The 21593-nt window shown below is 50.5% G+C and overlaps 4 protein-coding genes across 4 annotated transcripts; 1 reads left to right on the forward strand and 3 right to left on the reverse strand.

Moving 5' to 3' along the window:
- Window positions 1–349: 349 nt before the first annotated feature.
- Window positions 350–6114, reverse strand: pkhB (putative sensor histidine kinase/response regulator; the record flags this gene model as incomplete). Its single annotated transcript, XM_056890806.1, has 3 exons — window positions 350–640; window positions 694–807; window positions 862–6114. The coding sequence occupies 3 exons, from the start codon at window positions 6112–6114 to the stop codon at window positions 350–352; spliced, it is 5658 nt and encodes a 1885-aa protein (XP_056737297.1).
- A 2263-nt stretch (window positions 6115–8377) lies between these two features.
- Window positions 8378–15459, forward strand: N7443_010751 (putative sensor histidine kinase/response regulator; the record flags this gene model as incomplete). Its single annotated transcript, XM_056890807.1, has 2 exons — window positions 8378–13391; window positions 13442–15459. The coding sequence occupies 2 exons, from the start codon at window positions 8378–8380 to the stop codon at window positions 15457–15459; spliced, it is 7032 nt and encodes a 2343-aa protein (XP_056737298.1).
- Window positions 15460–16620: 1161 nt separating this feature from the next.
- On the reverse strand, window positions 16621–16947 carry N7443_010752 (uncharacterized protein; the record flags this gene model as incomplete). The annotated part of the gene is made up of 1 exon (XM_056890808.1): window positions 16621–16947. The coding sequence occupies one exon, from the start codon at window positions 16945–16947 to the stop codon at window positions 16621–16623; it is 327 nt and encodes a 108-aa protein (XP_056737299.1).
- A 2204-nt stretch (window positions 16948–19151) lies between these two features.
- Window positions 19152–20835, reverse strand: N7443_010753 (putative MFS sugar transporter protein; the record flags this gene model as incomplete). The annotated part of the gene is made up of 2 exons (XM_056890809.1): window positions 19152–19793; window positions 19858–20835. The coding sequence occupies 2 exons, from the start codon at window positions 20833–20835 to the stop codon at window positions 19152–19154; spliced, it is 1620 nt and encodes a 539-aa protein (XP_056737300.1).
- Window positions 20836–21593: the final 758 nt, after the last annotated feature.

Consider the following 21593-nt stretch of genomic DNA (forward strand, 5'->3'; position numbering starts at 1 on the left):
ATGCTGATAGCGACGCTTGCGCAATGCTCGATGTAGATACAGACGGTAGAATGTTCAAAGACATTCCTGAGATGATGCGATTGCGATGCAGGATCCGGAAGGTTGCTCGCGCCGATAAATGCCAATATCTCGAGAGCTTAAGATCCCACGCCTACCTTGTCCCGTAAAAGTGCACCGTGAACCCGTAAGACATAAAACTCAAAATCATACGTGCTCAGTCGTGTGCTCCAGACGAAAAGGCAAAGCAAGAAGAAATACAGAGGGTGTTGTGGGAAAAAGCAGACCGTCGGATAGTGAACCGAAGAGAGAGCAATGCTGTCATAAAAGGCGTGGAAATGATGCAGGCCACTTAGTGGCTAATGGTTGGATCTTGCTCGTCAAGAGCAAGACGGTCCCGGAGGAACAAGAGAGGTCGACTGGGATCAAGAAGTTCCATCATCGCTCTACCCAGGTCATTGTGCCTGATAGGCTTGGTAACGTAGTCGTTGAAGCCTGCCTGGGCAGCATCTTGGATTTGATCCTTCATCGCATTTGCTGAAAGAGCCATGATCGGAATCTGGGGGTAGTGGTTCTTTTGTTCCCAGCTCCGAATCTCGCGACAAGTGTCGTAGCCGTTCTTCACGGGCATCTGAATATCGCACTGCATGTCATATTAGCTGGCTATTCTGGTCATTAATGGGAGATTCGACATACAATGATGAGAGAGTAGTAACCCGGCTCTTTTGAAAACACCATGTCAATGCACTCCTGTCCATCAGCTGCAGTCTCCGACGAGAGCTTGATCTTGTGCAGGTACTTCAGCATGACCTAATGGTTTGTTAGTATACCTGACAAGCAAAAATAAAGAGAATGCTGTCTTACATTGCGATTGGTCTCGTCGTCCTCCACCAGCAGAATGCGGTAGCCCTTGTTGCCAAGAACTTCTTTGACCATCTTGGAAACGGTCTTGAAATTGTTATTGTCGTCCCGCTTTTCGTCATCTCTACGGTCCATGCTCAATTCGCGCTTCTTCTCGGGGTCGAAGATGCTCGAGAACGCCGAAGGCTTGACAGGCTTGTTCACGACGAACACCTGCTTCCCTGTACCAGCAAACTCAGACACTCGTGCGGCAATTTGGCGCTTTTGGTAAGGGTCTGAGACGATGACGACGGCGGGAGCATTTTCCTTGTCGAGCTCCGACACCTGCTGAACGACTTCAATGATGTCATCTGTTGCAGGTAGGTTAAGAACCAGATGAGTGCACTTCGCGTTGAATCCCGAATGCATCATGTCTTTCCACTCATCGACATCGGGTAGAGTTGTGATGGTAAATGGAATATCATGCGGTATGACCTGCTCGATGTGTTGCTTTGCCGCGTCACGTGTGTTGTCAAGAGGACAGACAATGACGATTGAGAGGGGACCTTCCGGGGTTACTAAAGTGGGTCTTCCGGATCCATTGGTCGGGGATACAGCGCTTTGGGATATTGGCGGAGCCGGACGGGTTGATAGGCTCGATGCACTGGGACTGAAGGCTTGGTCCAAGCTCGATGCTATATGCACGGTGCCAATATCTGGAGTTGGGAGAGCGGACGACACATTGGAAGACGGGAAGAGACCCTTTGAACCAGAGTCCGCGGTTAATTCAGGCGACACAGATGGGGAATCTATGGCAGGCGACAGATTTGGAAGATCTTGCAGCTTGGGATCAGAAAATTTTGCTGGCACCGTTGTGTTCTGCTCGTAAGAGCTCAATCTGGACGTTCCCGGTCTCCTAGACGCACTTGAGGGCTGACGAAGTAACCCTAGCCTTTCAGACGGCGACGGAGGTGCAGGAGCATCAACCTTCACATTGAAGGAGAATTTAGCTCCCTGTCCTTCTTTGCTACTCGGGGTGAGCTTGCCACCGTGCATTTCCACGAGTTGCTTGGACAAAAACAGGCCCAGACCACTACCAGCGTTTTGCTGTGACCCATTCTCACCCAATTGGCTGAACCTTTGCATTAGGCGTTTGGCATCGACGGAACTGAATCCCTTTCCAGTATCGACAACGTCAAAGTTCAGGAAAACCTCTGTTTCCTTGGCCTTTGTAGTGTTGTGATGGTAAAGGTTACAACCGATATGAACTTCGCCTTGGGAAGTAAATTTGACCGCATTACCGACTAGGTTGAGAAGGACCTGTCGAATTCGGAAGCGATCGCCAATAACCAATACCGGCACATCCGAGTCGATCAGATAGTTGACTTCAAGATTCTTGTCGATTGCTTTGGAGTAAATGGTATCAATCACTTCCTCAATCATAGACCGAACATGGAACCAAGAGTTAACCATCGACATCTTGCCAGCCTCGACCCTTGAAACATCCAGGATGTTATCTACAAGTTCACGGAGACCAGTGGAACTATTCTGGATCGTATCCAACATCCGTCTTTGATCGCTGTCAAGCTGGGTGTCGAGGATGAATGGCAACGTACCAAGAATGCCGTTGAGAGGAGTTCTGATCTCGTGTGACATGTTGCTGAAGAACTTTGTCTTGGATTCCATTTGGTTGTTGAGTTGACTCATAGCCTTGTTCAACTCCCGTTCAAGGTTCTTCCGGTCGTTGATGTCGGTACAGGTACCGTACCAGGAAGATTCCTCACTGCCGAAACTACTAGTCTCAACACGCACCAAGCGGACCAAGTGCCATCGGAAATCGCCACCCTTAGAGCTGAGGCGAATTTCGGTGGAGTAGAAAACACGCCCATTTTCATCTTTCTGGGATGATGCGACACCACGCGCCACAAGTTCATGGAGCACAGACTCAACACCATGGATGTTGGATGATTGCTGAGACGATTCGGTGGTGCCAGTTCCATCCGATTCTTGCTTCGTTTGCAGCGACAGTCCACCGCACTTGTCAAGGTCATCTGGATGAACATGTCTTGCGAACCCAAAATTAAGTGCCTCGTCAAGGCTTTGGCCTGTGTACAGATTCCACTGTTCATTGACGAATATCAAGCCACGGTTCTCTGTGGCCTCGAAGACAACCTGTGGGATAGAGTTTGAAAAGGCCCGGTATTTAGCATCTGTGGCAAATTTTTCCCTTTCTTGAGTCGCTTTGAGTTCAGCAATATGCTGCTCATGGATGTCAAGGAAGGATCCAATCCAGTATAGAACCTCGCCGGTTGAAGACAAAAGTGGATTGGCGCGGAAAATGAACCATCGATAAGCACTTTCGTCATTGAACCGTTTCACACGGACTCGCTCCGTGAATTGTGAGCCGGTACGTAAAGCATTTGCCCATTCGCCGGAGACGTGGTCTCGCTCGCTGCTGTGGATGTTCTGCCAAGGATCTCGCAGCTTTTGCTCCTGTGGTTTGCTCCTTCTATAAGCGTCGAATTTGGCATTAGTCCAGATGACTTCGCCACTTTGTGGCCTGGCCAAAAAGAGATGAAGGGGAATAGAATTCAGCATCAATTGCGTTATCGTGTCTGAAAATGGCCGTGGCAAGTCCCGCTGAAACTGGGCATAAAAGGAATTCGTAGATGCTTGGCGTGACGACTGCTGAGTCGGGGACACAACCGGAGGCGGCCTCATTTCCTGCCACGGAGAAGGCGCAGCAGATGGATCTTGCAAATGACTTTCTTCGCCAGTGGAAGCCTTCCTGTGTAACTTTTCAGGGGATTCCGACGTCGACGACACAAAATTAGATTTGAGCTTCCCGAGGCGAGGTCGCTGGGGGTAAATGTTATCACGAGTGCTCTTCGACTGCGGTACATTGAAGTAGCTGTCTCCAGCTTCACCTGTGCGTGAAAGGAGGCCTGGGGATTGGGTTGCTGAGCCGAGGCCTATTTGACCAAGTTCGAGCGCAGGTGTCCCAATGCTAGACATCGCGGGACTAAATTTCATGGAGGATTGGTCACTGGGACTGGCAATGCTGGCTCGTGCTGACATTGAATTCTCGTCGCCCACAGAATAGCTGACATGGCCACTTAATCCTGCTACGAGTTCCAACTCGCTGCTTGCATCGGAAAATGTTCCGCCAAGTCCCAAAAGGTTCCCATACCGTAAAGTCTCCACCTTTGAGACCACCTGACGTTCCAGTTGACTATAGTGTTGGGCCAAGCAGAAAGAGGTCGTCAAGTGTGGCATTAGGTGGGCGAGAGATTGTCGGAGATTGGGCGGATAGGGAACGACAGGGGTCATAAATGATACAACGGCAACAGGGAATCTCAGGATTGGTGACGGATTTCGGGTGGAGCCGCCGTGTAGAAGAGGAATATGTATTAAAGTCTTGGACTGATCGATGCCGATGGCCTCCAAAGGGTATGGGCTGGAGTAGTCGTGCGCGGGTGGATTCTTCGAAAAAGCACCTTCATCGACAGTATGACTGGTGAAGAATGGGTTTTGATCTGCATGTGTCCGAGGGGCTGGGGAAGGTGCAGGAGATTGAGACCAGGGTGATTGAGGAACCTGCTCATATTCGTCATAGTGTCCGAACATGGGTGGGTTGAGGTTCGTGGGGACTTGTTTCACTGAGGTTGCAGCCGCAATAGGGTCAATCTCGTTGGGGCCATCGAGATTCGGGGTGACCTGCACCGTCTCCAGTGGGCTCAAAGCTGGCTCGCTTGGCATGAATAAAGGATTATTTGACTCTGGCGAATATTCTCGTGTGAGAACTACCGGATTGATCCGTCCAAACAGCTTCACTACACCGGTGCGTTTGATGAGAGGATCTGATTCCATCTCTAGTGCTCTTGCTACTGGGAAAACACCTTGTCGCAATCCATGGACTGAAAGATTCGGACGCTCGTTCGGTTTCGGTTGGATTGTAGAATGCCTGTGATTGCTCGATGATTGCATGGATTCGGCCCTTTCGGAAATGCGGGCGTTCTTTTTCTCGCTTTTGCCGGTATTTGTCTTCGACGCATGCTGCTGACCGTCCAGATGCATTGGTGGCAAGCTTTTCTTGCCATGAGCGAATCCACCAAAGGAATGACGAGACATCAAGGACGGTCGAGTCGCTGCAGGACTAAGCTTTGAAGACTTGGGATGAGGATCCGACATCCTAACCTTGTTTTCCTGGGTTTGGTCGTTGCCTTTGCGGGTACCGTGGGTTTCTGTCGTCTGATCGTCTCGTAGAGCAATTTGGATATTTTCCGATGATGTGCTGCCATTCCTGTTAAAAAAGGCCTTCTGGCCCCATGGCACATTCTCCAGATCAGTCGAATCTCCCGGGACTGCAAGGGAGATACGTTCCGCTCCATAATGGGATTCTAAAATCTCGGCCAAGTTAGACCACCAGGCCTCGAGTCCAGGGTTCGCATTGAGCTGCAATGTCAGGTCATAGAGACTTGGGTTTACAAACGCCGGGTCTTCAATTATATCCTTGTGGTCAGTCGGCAGAAAGACGGGTGCTGAAGCCGGGGTCTTCGCAGAAGGATCTTCTTTCGCCGAGTGAGCTGTGGGCGACGGTGATCTGGCCTTCTCAGAAGGGAGCTTCAGTCGAAATTGGCCTTGGCGCGACGTTGAATCAATCTCGGCTGGAGATTGATTGTGGACTCTCGGGAAAGGATATGAGGGCGTTTGGTCCACCGGACGAACGGTGGATCGAACATCGATACCTTTGATGGTTCCCGCAGAGCCCACAGAATCAGACGACGGTGGTATGATGGTGGGGGGGACTTCTGCTGACGTATCCGATAGACGCCTTTTTCGAGGAGTTTCAGTTGAAGGATCGGGTGGCCGCGTTGATGAGGGACGCTGATTTTGGGTTTGTTGCATCTGCTGATACACCAGTAGCTCCTCCATCTGTCTTCGCAACTCCTTCAAGGTTTGTGAGCTCCGTCCTTGTTCCTCCTGGCGCTCACTTTCAGATCGCGCGTCCTCGATGACCGGGGTGAGGCCCGCACTATGTTCGGTGGAATCTTCACGGGAAAATCGAGCCCTCCGAGCTGATGATTTGTTTGACGCATCCACCCCACCTGCCATTCCTTCTACCGATAGACTTTCCGCATGCTTATCATGGGGAACTCTATAAATCGGCGGCGATCGTGAGGGTTGCAAGTGATGAGGTTGAGGCCCGGCGATGGACGAGACGGTCTCGGTTGGCGAAGGGGAAGGAGGGCTCCTCCGATTACGCAGGTCTCCCATATCTTGCTCCTCAGCCGATGAAAAAATCAGCACGCCTAGGAGACAGGGACAGCGTAAGAGACAGGTGAGGCGATCATGTCTCGGCCGCAACGGTCGGTTCACGGTGAGAGTCAGGGAGAGGGGACCAGGCGGACCAGGCGTCAAGCGTCCAAAGTGAAAAACGAGTCGGGTTGATTTAGAATCACGGTGAAGAATGAGATCAAGGTTTCAGGCGGTGTATGGTGCCTGAGCCTCTGGGTCACCGAGAGGGAGGGGGGGGCAAAGTTGTGTGAGGGTGTGAGTGGGTGTTCGGGGATCAAAGGAATCGGTGGAATCAGTGAAATCAGTGGAAGTCTGGAAACTGGCGTCAGTACCCGCCTGCCCATTGCTTGGATCGACCTGGGAGTGGATGAAGAGAATGGAAAAGTGGATTCTGGGCGATGGACCGTCTCTGGGGAGTGGGCTATGACGTAGCATGCCCTGGCTTTTAGAAAAACCTTGACTTGCCTAGTTTGGATTCAGCTTTCAGGTGAAGCTGACTCTATATCTAAAGCCTCGAGGTATCTCCCGACTTGGAGTTTCCGTGCTTTGAATCTTTCAAGATTTCTATGTTCTACAATCTCCCTATCTAATAGTCTACCGCCTACTCTGCTCTCAGACCTAAGTCCCCATTTCCACTGATCACCCCGTGGTTTATTTGGAACGCCAGGTCTGTCCGCTCTACTCTCCCGCACAGATGGCAATCCCTTCTTTTTAGTCACCAATATAGACCTTCCGCGGGTTTGACTCATTCTCGGGTTAAATACTGGTCTCTGGGTTCAAACGGCACTTACTCTTATTTTTATTTTTGATATACCAGCCCATTAGGGTTGCGTGTGCTCTCTTCGATTGGCACGTATCCACTTCTCGTCCGATCCTGGCTCCGGGGGCGCAAAAGGCGCAACATGGGGGGAGCTAGAAAAGGGTCGCGAAGAATTCCGTTTCTCCAGGGACTGTGTAAGTCTAGACTCGAGGTACGTGGATGTGTAGCCCATCCCTTGGTGATCTATGCCGAAAGTGCCGCGCCATGATGCAAGCGGCATTGCGGCGTTGGTGGCGCTTAGCGCTCGTTCTAGAAACACGAACCCCCCCCTGGGGGAACGAGAGGATCGCCGTTGGTCGGAACCCGTTCGAGTTAGACTGGGATAATATCCAACTTGGAACAGCGCTTGCCCTCTTTGATTTACGGAGTAGGTCGTATTTGAGACGAGTCTAAGGGCTGGTCAGGCGATCAGAGCCGACCACCTTCTGACGTCACCCGGCATAGCCCTGGGAGATACATGCACTTACATATGCATATGTGCCATAGCTGCATAGACGCGCCAGTCTAGTGCGGACTGGCAGTCAAACCTACAACAGCCCCATACCCGTACGTCTTGGCGTGGCTGACACCCATCACGCCACGGGTTCCTTTCGGCCTCAAGAGGCTCTGTGGATCGAATGCACCCGTCGTCCATCAGACGCTCGAGTACGCTATAGTGTCACCAAAGTAAACCTGACCAAGATAGGCCCCATATTTGGGTCTGGGTGCGATCGCCGTCTTCCTAGTACATATGGTAGATGTGGTCTGGCAGGATCGGGAAGAAAAAGGTGGTCAGGCCACCCTTATAAGGAATCATTCAAGATAACGGCCAAGGCCGGGCTGTTCATTCATTGGAAGTCTTCGGCGTTGAAAGAACCTGGAAGAAACAAGCCATCTAGGGTTCCTGGTGGGCCTATAGAGGATTAAAGTCTCCGTACTAACGGCTCTTTTTATTTCTCCGAAACGCCACGGGATTCCGATCCAGCCTTGACCAGTGGCCCAACGTCCTATACCTGGGCCTTACCATACTTAGCTCCCTACGTTGCAGATCAAACTGAAACCTATCGAACGTTAGAACCTCGGAACCAACCGTGTCATACCCAAATATTCAACACCCAAACAGTCCAAATCTCGTAAAAAGGATTTTCCGGGTCTGTCCGTCCCGCGCAGTGCACACGAACGTCCCACGCCAACGTCCACGGGTTTGGATATCCTTGTGATCTCTGAGGTCAAGGATCGTGGCTTTCTCTGTCGCTCACACTGTGCGCAAGTACACTTGAGAATCAGGGTTGACTTCTTATCGCTTCACTGTTGCCGTTTGCATCCCTCATGTTCGTTGCGCCGCGCTCCCACCTTCTTTGACACCAAGACGAGACCCACAGAAGACTTCCAGAGCAGCCCGGTTCATGGCTGTAACCGCTACCGACTATCCTTCACCTTGAGATGGAGTTGAGCCAGTTTATTGGCGAGGATCTCCCTCTCCCACCCGCCCGACTCTTCGAACGTCTCGGACATCTACCTGGCTATACCTGGGATCTGTCGACCGAGCCCTTTCACTCCACATACAACCACTGGCATATTTATGGATTCCATCATGCTGTTGAAAATGAGCTCTCCACTCCTATCGCAACCTCTTCCGGCCCCGCTTCGACTGGCCCTACCTCATCCGGCCCTTCGAGCCTCACTCGCTACTCGACTCGAACGGAACTTAGACCGCGTCTGTTAAATCGCAGAACTAGTATGAGCGAGGCAAGCAGTGATTTTTCTGTATCCAGAGGGGGTGAGCAGGAACAGGTATGGATCCCCGTCGTCGCACGTGTTTCCACAAATGTCATTCGACTCGAGCGAGAGTTTCATATGCTGAGGTCGATCGTGCAATCATCGGATCCGGATTGTATCAACACAATACGGCCAATCGATCTGATAAGACTACCCCCGGAACCTGGAGATGACGGTACGCTTTTGGTAGCGATCTTCGAGTCGCCAGGCCATGATCATCTGAGAGATTTAGTCACATTTGGCCCTGCATCATTTGTCGCGGGGCGTAAGGGGGACAACAACCAGACACCAAACGAACAAGTTCCCCTTCCCACCTTTTTCGACTTCGCTATTGGTGCATGCGATTGCTTGGAAATCCTTCATTATGGCTTGAAAACGGTACACGGGGAGATACGTGGAGATGCGTTTCACTTCTGCGCAGATAATGGTGCCGTGAAACTGGCAAATATCGGCAACGGTGCACGGGCATTTGACAATGTTCTCAGCGAAGGCTGGTCTTCGGTTTCAAGGGAGCTGGGTGCCAAGTATAAATTGCAGTTCATTGCCCCGGAACAGACCGGCAGGATGCCGACAGAACCAGACAGCCGCACGGACATATATGCGTTAGGACTTTTCTTTTGGTCCATGCTGGTAGGGAAACTGCCTTTCGAAGGCAGTGATCCCGTTGAGGTCGTTCAGAGCGTCCTAGGCAAAAAATTACCTCCAATCTCTTCGAAAAGAATGGATATACCTGATGCACTTTCCGCTGTTGTCCAGAAGATGACGCAGAAAGTTGTCCATGATCGCTATCACACAATTTCCTCCGTCAAGCGAGACTTGTCGCAGATTGCACAGTTGTTAGGTGATGGCGATAGCGAAGCCCTGAACAAGTTTCAAATCGCGAAACGTGATGTATCATCATTCTTCACCCTCCCTTCTCGAATGTTTGGCCGAGAAAAAGAGCACGACCAGATCATGACCGTGGTCGAAAGAGTCAAAAAGCGCCAGACATCTGCAGCAGCAAAAGCATTAATGCAGAGCCCCGGAGCAGCTCACGCTCTTGCTTCTGTTTCTTCTGTTTCAGACGGCCGCGTGGATAGCTTCGACCTGGCTTCTGTTTCCAGTGATTCGGGGTCTTTCCATCTTCCCCCACGCACAAACTCGACCGCAACTAATTATCACCTCACATCTGTCAATACTCACAATTCTTCGGGGCAAGATACACCAAGCCAGTCATCCGTCATCCCAATTACGAGCAAAATGAAAAGCCCTTCTAATTCTCGGGCTTCATATCATACGGATAACCAGAGCCACCCCTCCGGTGGCAGTCATCAGTCAAGTAATGTCTTCAGCCAGACAGATTCGTTGAACTCTATGAATAAACACAAAGCTGGGGCAAAGTTCTGGCGCAATGGACGATGCGAGTTGATCACAATCACTGGCCCGGCTGGAATAGGAAAAACAGACCTAGTCAACCGAGTACAACCAAATATTCGCAAAAGCGGCTATATTGCCATCACTCGCTTGGACAAAGCTAAGCGTGTGCCTTTCGAGCCTTTCGCCAAAGTTGTAGCCAGCCTTCTGCGCCAGATCTTCTCTGAGGGAGATGTTATGACTGATTATCATAACACCATTCGGGCTGCTTTGCGACCGATGTGGCCAACCCTTCATCGCGTGTTGGAACTCCCCGAGCAACTGATGTCCCCTGGTGCGAAATACAAGCCTTCACCGAAGATGCCTACTCCTCAGCTGGTCAAGGCGGATGTGGTCAGGAGTGGTGAGCCTTCAAAGCATGTCAACATCCCGTGGTTGGACCAGGGACAAAGCTCAGCAGATTTCTTCTTGGCAAATGCTGCGTCCAACAACATGCGCCTGATGGATGTTTTTATTGAGATTCTCAAAACTCTTTGCCAGTTCCGGTTGATCACGATATGCCTGGATGATCTCGAGTATGCAGATGATGAAACCATGGATTTGATCCTGAACATCATTCGGGCGAAATTGCCCTGCGTTCTTATTCTGAGCAGTCGCAAAGATGAGATTCCTTCGGATGATATTCGGGCGTTGTTTGATATGGATGGCTCCAACGCCACGCGAATTGAGCTTCAGCCACTTGGGGAGGACGATATCATGGAGTTAGTGGCGGCGACAATGCACCAGGAACCCAACCCGACGCTGACACCACTGATGGCTGTCGTCCAAGAAAAGAGCCAGGGTAATCCTTTCTACGTGAGAGTGATGCTGGAAACATGTTACCGCAAGAACTGCATCTGGTATTCATGGAAGGACTCAAAGTGGGAGTTTGATCTTGACCGGATTTTCACCGAGTTCGTGGCGCCTGTTTATGGAGAAGGCCTGGGACTAGGCTTCCTCACCAAGCGCCTTGAAGAAATTCCGGTCGCTGCACGGTCAATCCTGGTATGGGGTGCTCTTCTTGGCAGCCCATTCTCTTTCTCTCTGGTCCAAAGGCTCCTGACAAGTGAATTCCTTTTCTCGTCACACGATGATGAGGACCTTGATCTCACATCACCACATAATGATACGCTAATCAGGCAATCTGAAGGGGATATTGTCGTTGGCCTACAATACTTGGTCCAGTCAAACCTTCTGAACACAGGCAAAACAGACGATGAGTTCAAGTTTGGCAACGACCGGCTTGCGCAGGCTGCACTTCAATTGAGCGAAAGTCGTAACGTGGAAAAGATGCATTTCATTGTTTCTCAAGCCTTGATGAGATACTATCATGACCACCGCAGCCGTTACTCCATGGCACACCATGTAGCGCTCGCCTCGCGTACGATCAAGTCTTCCGTTCGTCGACGTGTTGACTACCGACGCATCCTTTGGGAAGCTGGCCAGACGGCTGCCCAGTCTGGTGCACGACCCACTGCCCTTTGGTACTTCCGGCATAGCATTGCACTCCTTCAAGACAACCCATGGGATGACCGCCAAGCCGATGTCTTTTATGACGAGACCATGCGTCTTTTCATTGCCGCGGCTGAAATGTCATGGTCCCAAGGCCATAATGAAGAAGCTCTTACATTGATAGAAGACGTCTTCGTCCATGGCAAGGACGCGGTGAGCAAGTCGAGAGCCTGGGTCATCAAAGCCAAGATCTTTGCCCAACTAGGAAACCATCACCGCTCAATGGAAGCCTTGCTTACCTGCCTTGATGAGCTTGGCGTCCATCTTCGTACGCCAACTACCTTCGAAGAATGTGACGTCTCTTATCTGAAGCTCAAGTCGTATCTTGAAGCAGCAGATTGGGACACTATCGCCCGGAAGCCTCCCAGTAAGGATCCTAACCTCATCACCATTGGTGCCGTTATGGCCGAAGCGATGGCCGTCACTTTCTGGGATGATGCCTTGACCTTTTACCGAATGGCAATTGAGATGATGAACATACACATCTTTCGAGGCGGTTTCACCCAAGTCTCAATCGGCTGCTCCCATCTGGCTATGATCTCCCTTAGCCGCTTTAAAGATCTTGTCTTTGGGGCAAAGCTCAGTGATTTCTCCCTTTCCCTCCTCGAGCACTGCCCAGAATTATGGACCCAGAGCAGGGGATCCATCGTCCACAGCCTCTATGTTAGCCATCTGCGCATTCCCTTGGCTTCTACATTACCAGCGCTCGAAGCCTCGCTAGAGGCGTCCTTTACAATAGGTGATCCATATATTACACTGATCAGCATCTCATCAATGGCCATGACGAGGCTTTATCTAGGCCAAGACATGGCTCAACTGGAGCTATTCTGCATGGAAACTCCTGAAGACATACCTAATTGGGCTCAGGACACCCGGGGCGGTGCTAGTATAATCGCTGTTCGACAAGTGGCACGGGCCCTTCAAGGCAGAACTGAGTACCACAGTGCCGATAATATCCTTTCAGATGAAGAACACCACACGAGTACCTACATGGCTTACTTGAATGCCAACGCCAGCAATGTCGACAGACCTCGCGACATCTACTATGGTCTCTCAATGATCCCACTTTTCCTGTATGGCCACCACACCCGAGCGATCCAAGTGGGGACTAGTTTGCTTGAGACGACACACAAACTGTGGTCTGTGCGTGTGACCTACATCATCTACTTCTACCTGTCTGTTGCACTCTTGACGCTCCACAACGATAATCCCGCCCAGGGATACCTCGATGGGAAAATGGACACTGTACTCAAGTACAAGGCCGAGATTGATTTCGCTCGGAGCTGCTCAGATGCAAATTATGGAATGTGGGCATTGTTACTTGATGCCCTTATCTCCGAGGTTCGAAACGACCACAGCTCTGCAATCCAAGCATTCGAGGCTGCCATTGATCACTGCCAGATTCACGGCTGGCCTCTTGAGGAAGCACTCGCCCTTGAGTTGCAGGGCGAGTTCTTGATCAGGCGCGGAGCTAAGCGGGCTGCTCGTGCAATGATGCAAGATGCTATCGCTGCATGGAGCTCTATCAGTGCCAGTGGAAAAACAACGATGCTTGCGGAGAAGCATGAATGGCTGCTTAAGACCGCCACTTCGGCCAGAACCATTGATGTTGGCTGCCAAACCATTGACTCGCTCGCTGAAATCACCCGTGACGCCGTGCAAGAGGAAATTGTGCCTTCGCAGATCGAAGACAAGGAGAGACGACAACAGTGGATTGAACAGAATGGTGTCACGGCTGGCGAAAGGTCCATGGACATTTCGAGTGTTGGACTCGGTAAGGAAATAAATGCTCTCTTTTGATCTCCAATCAGCTAACAAAACAAGACATCATCGATTTGTCCAGTATACTCGAATCGAGCCAAGTCATGTCGTCCGAGCTTCAGATTGACAAGCTCTTCATTAAGATGCTTGAGATTCTCTTGGAGTCATGCAATGGTTCCGACTTTGCCGTCATTGCTTCAGACTTTGAGGACCATGGGTTTGCGATTGCCGCAGCTGTGGATGCCGAAAAGGGACAAAAGTACTACGCTGATGGTCTCCCTTTCTCAGAAATGGAGAGTTTGATGGCTCAACAAATCTCGCACTATGTGATGCGCACGAAGGAAGAAGTTCTTGTTCACAACGTGCTTGACGACGAGCGCTTCTCCAACGTGGCGGAATCCTACCAGGCTAATTACCCGCTGGGCCGATCTGTCATCGCTCTCCCGATTGTTCAAGGCGATCACCTTCTTGGAGTGATCCATTTGGAAGGCAAACCGAACTGGTTCACGCAGCGCAATGTTGTCGTTCTGCACCTGCTTTGTAACCAAATCGGAATCTCGCTCTCAAACGCTCTGCTCTTCCGTGAGATCCGTAAGGTCAGTGCTAAAAATGCATCGATGATTGAATCTCAGAGACGTGCCCTTGCACAAGCACGGGAGTCGGAACAGAAAGCGAAAGTGGCAGAAGCAGAGGCCAAACATAATGTCAAGCTGAAGGAAGACGCTGCTCGAGCCAAGTCTATCTTCCTTGCCAACATCTCCCATGATCTGCGCACTCCGATGAACGGCGTGATTGGACTTTCTGAGTTGCTCAAGGGTACTAGGCTGAACAAGGAGCAAGATGAATACGTTGAGTCTATCCGTGTTTGCGCCGACACGCTACTCACGCTCATCAATGACATTCTCGACTTCTCCAAACTGGAGGCTGGCAAAATGAAGATCTCTACCGTTCCACTCAACCTGAAAGAGACGATCTCGGAGGTGGTTCGTGCCCTTCGCTATACTCACCGTGAGCGAGGCTTAAGTACCATTGAGGATCTGGAACGCGTGCCACCGGAGCTTGTTGTTCTTGGCGACCCTGTTCGGCTTCACCAGATCTTCATGAACTTGCTCAGCAACAGTTACAAGTTCACGCCCAAAGGCTCTATCATCGTCAAAGCGAAAGTTGCTCGTGAGGGCAAGGGTCGTGTACGCCTAGAATGCTCCGTCGCCGACACTGGAATCGGCATTCCCGAAGAGCAGAAGGCCCGCCTTTTCCGGCCTTTCTCGCAGGCTGACCCCTCCACCGAACGATCATACGGTGGCAGCGGACTGGGATTGAGCATTTGCAAGGCCATTATCGAGGATGTCCTCGGTGGGGCAATCTGGCTAGAGTCCGAGTCCGGTGTTGGCACCACGGTTACATTCCACCTGGTCTTCAACAAAGCACCCAAGAAAACCGCAGTCAAGACGCCCTGGTCCCAGGACTTGAACCAGGCACAACATAACAAAGACGGCAACCGGGCAAAAGCCCGCGATCTCACTCAAATTCCTCGCAACCAGATCCGCGTTTGTATCGCCGAAGACAACCCCATCAACCAAAAGATCGCGGTCAAATTCGTGACCGGCCTCGGCCTCCAATGCGAAGCCTACAGCGACGGGAGACAGGCCGTCGAAGCCCTCCGCGCCAAATCCAAAGAAGGCAACCCCTTCCACGTCGTCCTGATGGATGTCATGATGCCCACACTGGACGGCTACAACGCTACACGCGAGCTTCGACGCGACCCCGATCTAAACGTGAACGAAGTCCTCGTCATCGCCATGACAGCCAGTGCCATTGAAGGCGACAGGGAGAAATGTCTTGAGGCCGGCATGAACAACTATCTCCCCAAGCCAGTCCGGTCGCCCATCTTGAGCGAGTTACTGGATAAATACCTTGCGCCGGTGCCTACGCATCCGCGCACTCGTCTGGCCATTCGAGAGAAGAGCTCTAGAGCAAGTCTTGGCCATGAGGCCGGTACGCCGACTAGCTTTTCTTCGGGCTCCGATGATATTCAGCGTGATACTCAGCGTCCCTTGCCGAAGACGCCAGATGACAAATGATTCCTTTTTCGACGCAGTTACAAATGATACCCTGCACAATTGAGTGGTGCGAGATAGATTGAGGCGTCCTTGGACACATTTGATATTTGTCTTTTCTGTTATCCTATTTCTCGGTTCTATGATCGGTACGCTTTTATTTCGGATAAAGCGGCTCTCATGTTATGTTTACATGTGTCATTTTCATTCTTATGATCTTTTAGGGTTGGTTTCATGGTCCTGTCTCTGTTTTTGCTCGGCTGGTCAATGCTTTCTGGCCAGGTAATGAAATTTTATAATGGAGATATGATACATTCAGACTTAGGTCTATATCATTAGATGACTTTTCCGAGCCCTGTTTTTGTGACTAAATCTATCCATGCGTATGTCCTTGATGTCGACTCCGCAATTGCAATGGAATTGCAAGTGACCTATAATGGACAATCAACAAGTGGGAAACTCGCAAAACTATGAGGATATCAGCCTACGAGTGGGGTGGATCTTCGACTGCATTTCAATGTGAGATGCACGACACCGGAGTTCGACCGGAATGCGCGATTGGCAGCCACTCGCGGACACTCAAGAGGTAGATTCTGATCCGCTCCATTCTTCGAACGTCCTTGGTGGCCCAGAGACATGTAATGGAAACCCTGCCCTTCGTACTTTCAGACGATCAGGCCTGTGCGCGAAGCTGATGCTGAATTGGGCAGTTTCTAATCAGGCCCCGGTCGCCCTTGGGCACTTGATGGCGAGTGTCATTTAAGTTACTGTTGCAATGTTGACCAGATTGCTAGGCTGCTTGTGCAACGGCCTGCGGAGTCACTCTCGAGTTCTGCTGGGAAACCTGGACGCTCTACGGGGCATGCAACCTGCAACATAAACCAGCAAATGAACTTCAGGTCATCTTTCTCTCTTTGAGATCCTCTCAAGCTCTGAGATGCTTGAAAGAAAACAAGGGATAATATTCGAATTATCGACAGGAAGAAACTTGGGAGAAAAAAAGCAAAGAAGAGCAGGCGTCGAGCTATGAACAAAACAGGAAAAACAATCCCAGAGACACACCCTCAGTAGGCTTTTGATGGGCTCATCGGAGCTTCCTTTAACTGAACCAACGCCAGCAATGCCCTCGTGCCGCTCAATCGTTGTATGGATGCACGCACAATAAAACACAAAGCACTTTTCATTCTATCCTCCGGTTGTTTTGGTCGCTGTCTGTTCCAGATGCTTGAATCGCCACGCATACTGCATCAGTTGTCTTTTATCGGTCGGGGATAAGCTCTTCCCCTGCGCGGCAAGCTCCTCCTCAGCCTGCTGTAGCAGATCCCAGCGCTTGAGTATCTTGGCTTGAGCTTCGGAGATCGACGCAAGGTTGGGATCTTGAGATGCCTTTCGTTCATCGATCGTGGAATCATATGCCAGTCGTGCATGGAAGAGTGCCATTTTGGATTCATTATACCTCAGCCCCTGTGCCTCGGGCAGTGCAGAGCTATCCTGAGCATTCTTGAGTGGCATGGCTTAGGGGTAGTATGTATCCGTCGGTGACTCTGAGAGATGTAGGATGTCGGCTGGTTGAAGTGGTAGGCTGGGGTGAGAAGAGAATTATTATTAAAAAAAATGGTACGGCGAGAGTTCACAGCCTGGAGCAAGCGTATGTATAGGACTTTTGAGACGAAAACAGAGAAGAAAAAAACGAATGATCCACGCAATGTCCTTGGGGCAAACAATTGCAACCGTGGCAAAAATACGTGGGCAGCGAATGCCAGAAATAATAGACCGATAATGGGGATAACTTCTGGGTGCCCGCCAATCACTAGTTATACTACCAGCGCGCTCTGTCGTCCGTTGCCCTTCACCTGAGGAAGAGCTGCCCTTCCAATATCCGACAGCCACACCCAGGGTAATACCAAAGGGGGGGTCGAGGCGACCACAAAATACCCCAATGATGCGGCGCAGAAATTAAAACAGGATCAAGCGATCTCAGACACAGAAGGGGGTTGACGGACAAAGGAAGAAGCCTATTCAATCTTCTCTCCGCCTATTTGCGGGCACAGTGACAGAAGGTGACGTCCCGCTCGCGTCTCCTAAGGAAATAGAAAAACAACACTTGCCATCTGTCTCGTGATGAAGGCCGAGCCAATGGACCGTACGGCGGCACTATCTCCGTTGCTCATTGGCAGTTCGATGGTGACACGATTTTCCCTCTACCATTCGCGCAACCAGACATGCATGGCTGGAAAAGTCTGCTGGAAGCAGCAGCATGGGAAATGCAGCAATCCCGTCTCAGTCCGTATGGCCGTGCGCTGCGCGCACGTTGGGGCGTATCTGCATCTCCGGGTCTGGAGAGGCTTCTAAGAAGAACAAAACCTTTGCGGGACTGCTCAAGGATACAGTCCAAAGCTTCGACAAACGTTCATTGCAGAGGGACACTGATACGAGGGTTGTCCTCTTTCTACTCTGCCACGCGGGGTTAGAGAATTACATGCGTGGAAGCTACAGCTGGTTCTGCATATTGATAGGCGAGGAATAGGAAATTACACGAAAATAGAGTTAATGTAGCCTGCCAGTCATTCAGCCTTCCCGTCGTCTCACCGTGCTTTCCATGCTGTTTGAGGAAGACACTATACCCAAGTTCCTGCGGGTCTAGGAACTTGGAATCTCTGTAAAGAACACTCGCGAGGGCAGGTGTCATTTCAAATGCTCTAAATTTCCGACTGATGGTCACCTCGACGTCATTTATGCAGGATAACGCTGTGTGCAACCGAGGGGTCGGAAAATGTGACTGTGTTGGAGGACTCAAGCCTTTGATCGTTAATTGAATATTTTCATAGAGGTTGTAATAGAAACAAAAAGATAAAGATTTGAATAGTGTTATAGCAAACATCACCAAGCAGGGTTGGAAGAGCAGCCTCAATAAGGCATCGTTGCCTCTGGTCGCATCTCTGTAACTTTGCCCGCAGATGGCCCGTTGACCATTGTAACTTGCATATACACATGATCAACTACAACACTACGCCAGCGTAGATTTGGAACATGTTTTAGTGAATTCGGCCGAAAGGGGGAGTCTGGGAGGTCTCTTAACTCGGTACCTGATCTGTTTGTGCAACGCTGTATGCCGCAATACAGGGGACCTCTGAGATTGGATTGAAATTCAGACTGGTGGCAATGATTCTCGGAGAAAAAAGAACCAGAGTTTCGAATGTACATGGAAACGACCGAACTTAGGGCACGGCACATCATCTGATTTAGCATATCAGCCGCCTCGACGAACACAGCAGATTACAACTCTTGATCGCGGTTCCTTCAGGGGCCTTGATTGTAAGTGTTTTTACGCTTTTGTCGCTCTTCCAGATCCAGGCGATAGAAGACGGAAACGGTGCAACAGAACAAGCACCCCTCCGACGGGTACGCACATTTTCATCGGATCCGACTTTGTTTCATCCTTTCCGCGTGGACATGGTAATTTCATGATGTGGCATATGCTAATGCGGCAATCTCGATATTTGCCCATCTAGGCTTCTGGAGAAGGCAAAAGACTTGTCCGTCTATCTTGAGAGGGCAATCATCTACGAGATACGCTCAGATCTCTGGAAAGGAGCCGGATAGGTGCAGCGTATAGGTTTAGGTGCATACAGCACAAGGCTTCCGTGAATATTTTCAAACACATGTACCTGAAAAATTGTGAAGGCTCAGGGACGAAGGTGCTCAGTACCACTAGATCAACGCGGGAAACTAGACTCCTCGTCCCGTCTTGCTGCCGCTCGTTCCTTCTTAGCTCTCTGAATATCCAGGGACATCTTAACGGGTGCAACGCCCGGCGTTTCAAACACAGTATCGATCTCTTCCAAACTCAATCCACCGGTTTCTGGAAAGATGAAATAGGATAAGATTAGCTGGACAGTGTTGTAGGCGATATACACCACCCAGATCTTGTATCCGACTTTGCCGATACCGACTCCAATACCATAGGTCTGAACCGCACTCGCGCCACCCTGGACCAGACTGTACAGCCCCATTCCCTTGGCACGAAGGGGTAGTGAAAGTACCTCTACCGGGTAAAGATTGTGCATAGTTGCAATCAGCGTTGCAGAGAAGGTCTGGTACAAGAATATCCAGAGAAGAGTGAGTGCTGCGGTAGCATGACTAGCGTGGAGGCTATATTGCCAGGATGTAATCGTAGTAGCTGTCTGGAAAATGATCATGCTGATGAGACCTGCGAAAATCAGGGTTCGTCTGCGGAACTTATCGACAAGAAGCGAGCCGACTGCCGTGAACACGAAGTAGACCGCCGTAGTTCCGATAGTGATGCCGAGTTGTTGTTTAGTACCGTCAATACCGATGGTTTCCAATGCTGCTGCCATCTGGAGGAAGACACATGTTAGCTAATAAAAGCAGGTGCAGGCGGAATGAACTGAACGAACTAACATAGTATGTAATGATACTTCCTCCATTCCATTGCTGGAAGATGGAATAAAGCACCAGGACCAGCAATCGATAGCGAGCCGTCTTGGTGAAGAAGACTCGGTAATCCCAAAAGGATCGGATTCCATCTCGATCACTTTCAAGCGATTCCTCCATTTGCGTTACCAGGATCTCGACGATTGGCTGGTTGATATCTGTGGAGGTGGTGTGGTATTTTGCCACGACTTCCTTAGCCTTTTCACGCATCCCCTTCATAACGTAGAATCTCGGGGACTCTGGGGTCAAGAAATAGATTGTAGTACAGACAATAGCAGGGAACAAAGCCTCGAGAATTAGAGGAATCCGCCAGCAGTTGTTCCCAGACAGGTTGGAGAGCCCGATCATAGCTCCCAGCATGACCAAACTACCGACCTGGAAGCAGGCGCCAAAGAAGCCAACCATGCGACCACGAAGGTGAAGCGGTGCAATCTCTCCGATATACTGGGAGCTAGACATGAGAGCGGTGCCGAAGCCCATAAAAAAGCGACCAGCCATGAACATCGGCAAGTTGATGGCACAACCCTGCAGAATGGCAGCAAATATGACGATGGCATTTCCGATGAAGTTGATACCACGACGACCTACGACATCCGCAAGGGCCATGAATGGGGCACCACAGACAGTACCAATGCTCATGAGAGCATTAATAAGACCGTATGTACCTCCTGTAACGCCAAAGCCAAAGTAGTCATGCCAAGGTTTCATAGCGCTGATGCCACTGATCACACCCCAGTCGATACCAAAGCCGGCTTGGTTACAGCCATGGACGAACATGATGAGGCCTAGACGAACGCCAGTCCACGACCAAACAGTCAGCGACTCCTGAGACAGTGTCCATAGATCTTCCTCGGTCAAACGGGCAAGCGCAATCTCTTCGATATGCTCTTCGCCGCCTTTGACCATCTCGGCCTCCAACACGTCCGTGGCTTTGGATTTAGCCATTGTTGAGTAGAGGTAGACTTGCTAGCACCAATAAATGTTGCGAGATCAAGTTCCGCAGACTTTCAAAGCCGTCTTCTGCAAGAGAAAGTAATCAAGAGGGTCGACCCTTGGTATTTCTGCTTCGGTTGACATAGATAGCCTCACAAGGCTGGATCAGACAACCAATTGAAACGGCCCTTTTATTGTGGCCATCTCCATTCTGCCACGGACATGCCAAGTATCCGGAGCGAAAAGGGCAGGGTATGAACTTAATGGCTGACTTGACTCGCTTGCCATGGAATAACCGTGTTGGAAAAAGCAACGTATTATTGGTGGGTGATCTTTGGATTGCCAGATTAACTCGGTCCACGTTGACGATCGATAAATTAAATGGCTTTCATGTAGATGTTTCTACTGGAAGCGATGCTAGCTTGCCTCGTCAGACAGGTTCTGACTGGCTACTCCATTTCCTTTGGAGCATCGTGGCAATGACTGAAGATTTTCCACCATTGGGGTACGATTGCGGGGAAGACCAGTGCATAGACCAGAATTAATCGCCTTGCATATCACGCCAATCCGTGTCTTGGTTTCCGGACTAAGCTGACATGGGGAAATCCGGGGACTCCCTTCGATTTAACCGATGCTCAATCTATCGTCGCTTAAAATCAAGATCCGGGGCTAACAACATAACCGATCTTATCCATCACGATTGACTTATTTTCTTCTGGTCAGCAACAAACATCAATCAGAAAAGGCTATTGCAATACGAAGATACTATC

Source organism: Penicillium atrosanguineum (genome assembly GCF_028827265.1).
Source record: "Penicillium atrosanguineum strain IBT 20685 chromosome Unknown utg000008l_segment0_segment0, whole genome shotgun sequence".
NCBI classification, from domain to species: Eukaryota; Fungi; Ascomycota; class Eurotiomycetes; order Eurotiales; family Aspergillaceae; genus Penicillium; species Penicillium atrosanguineum.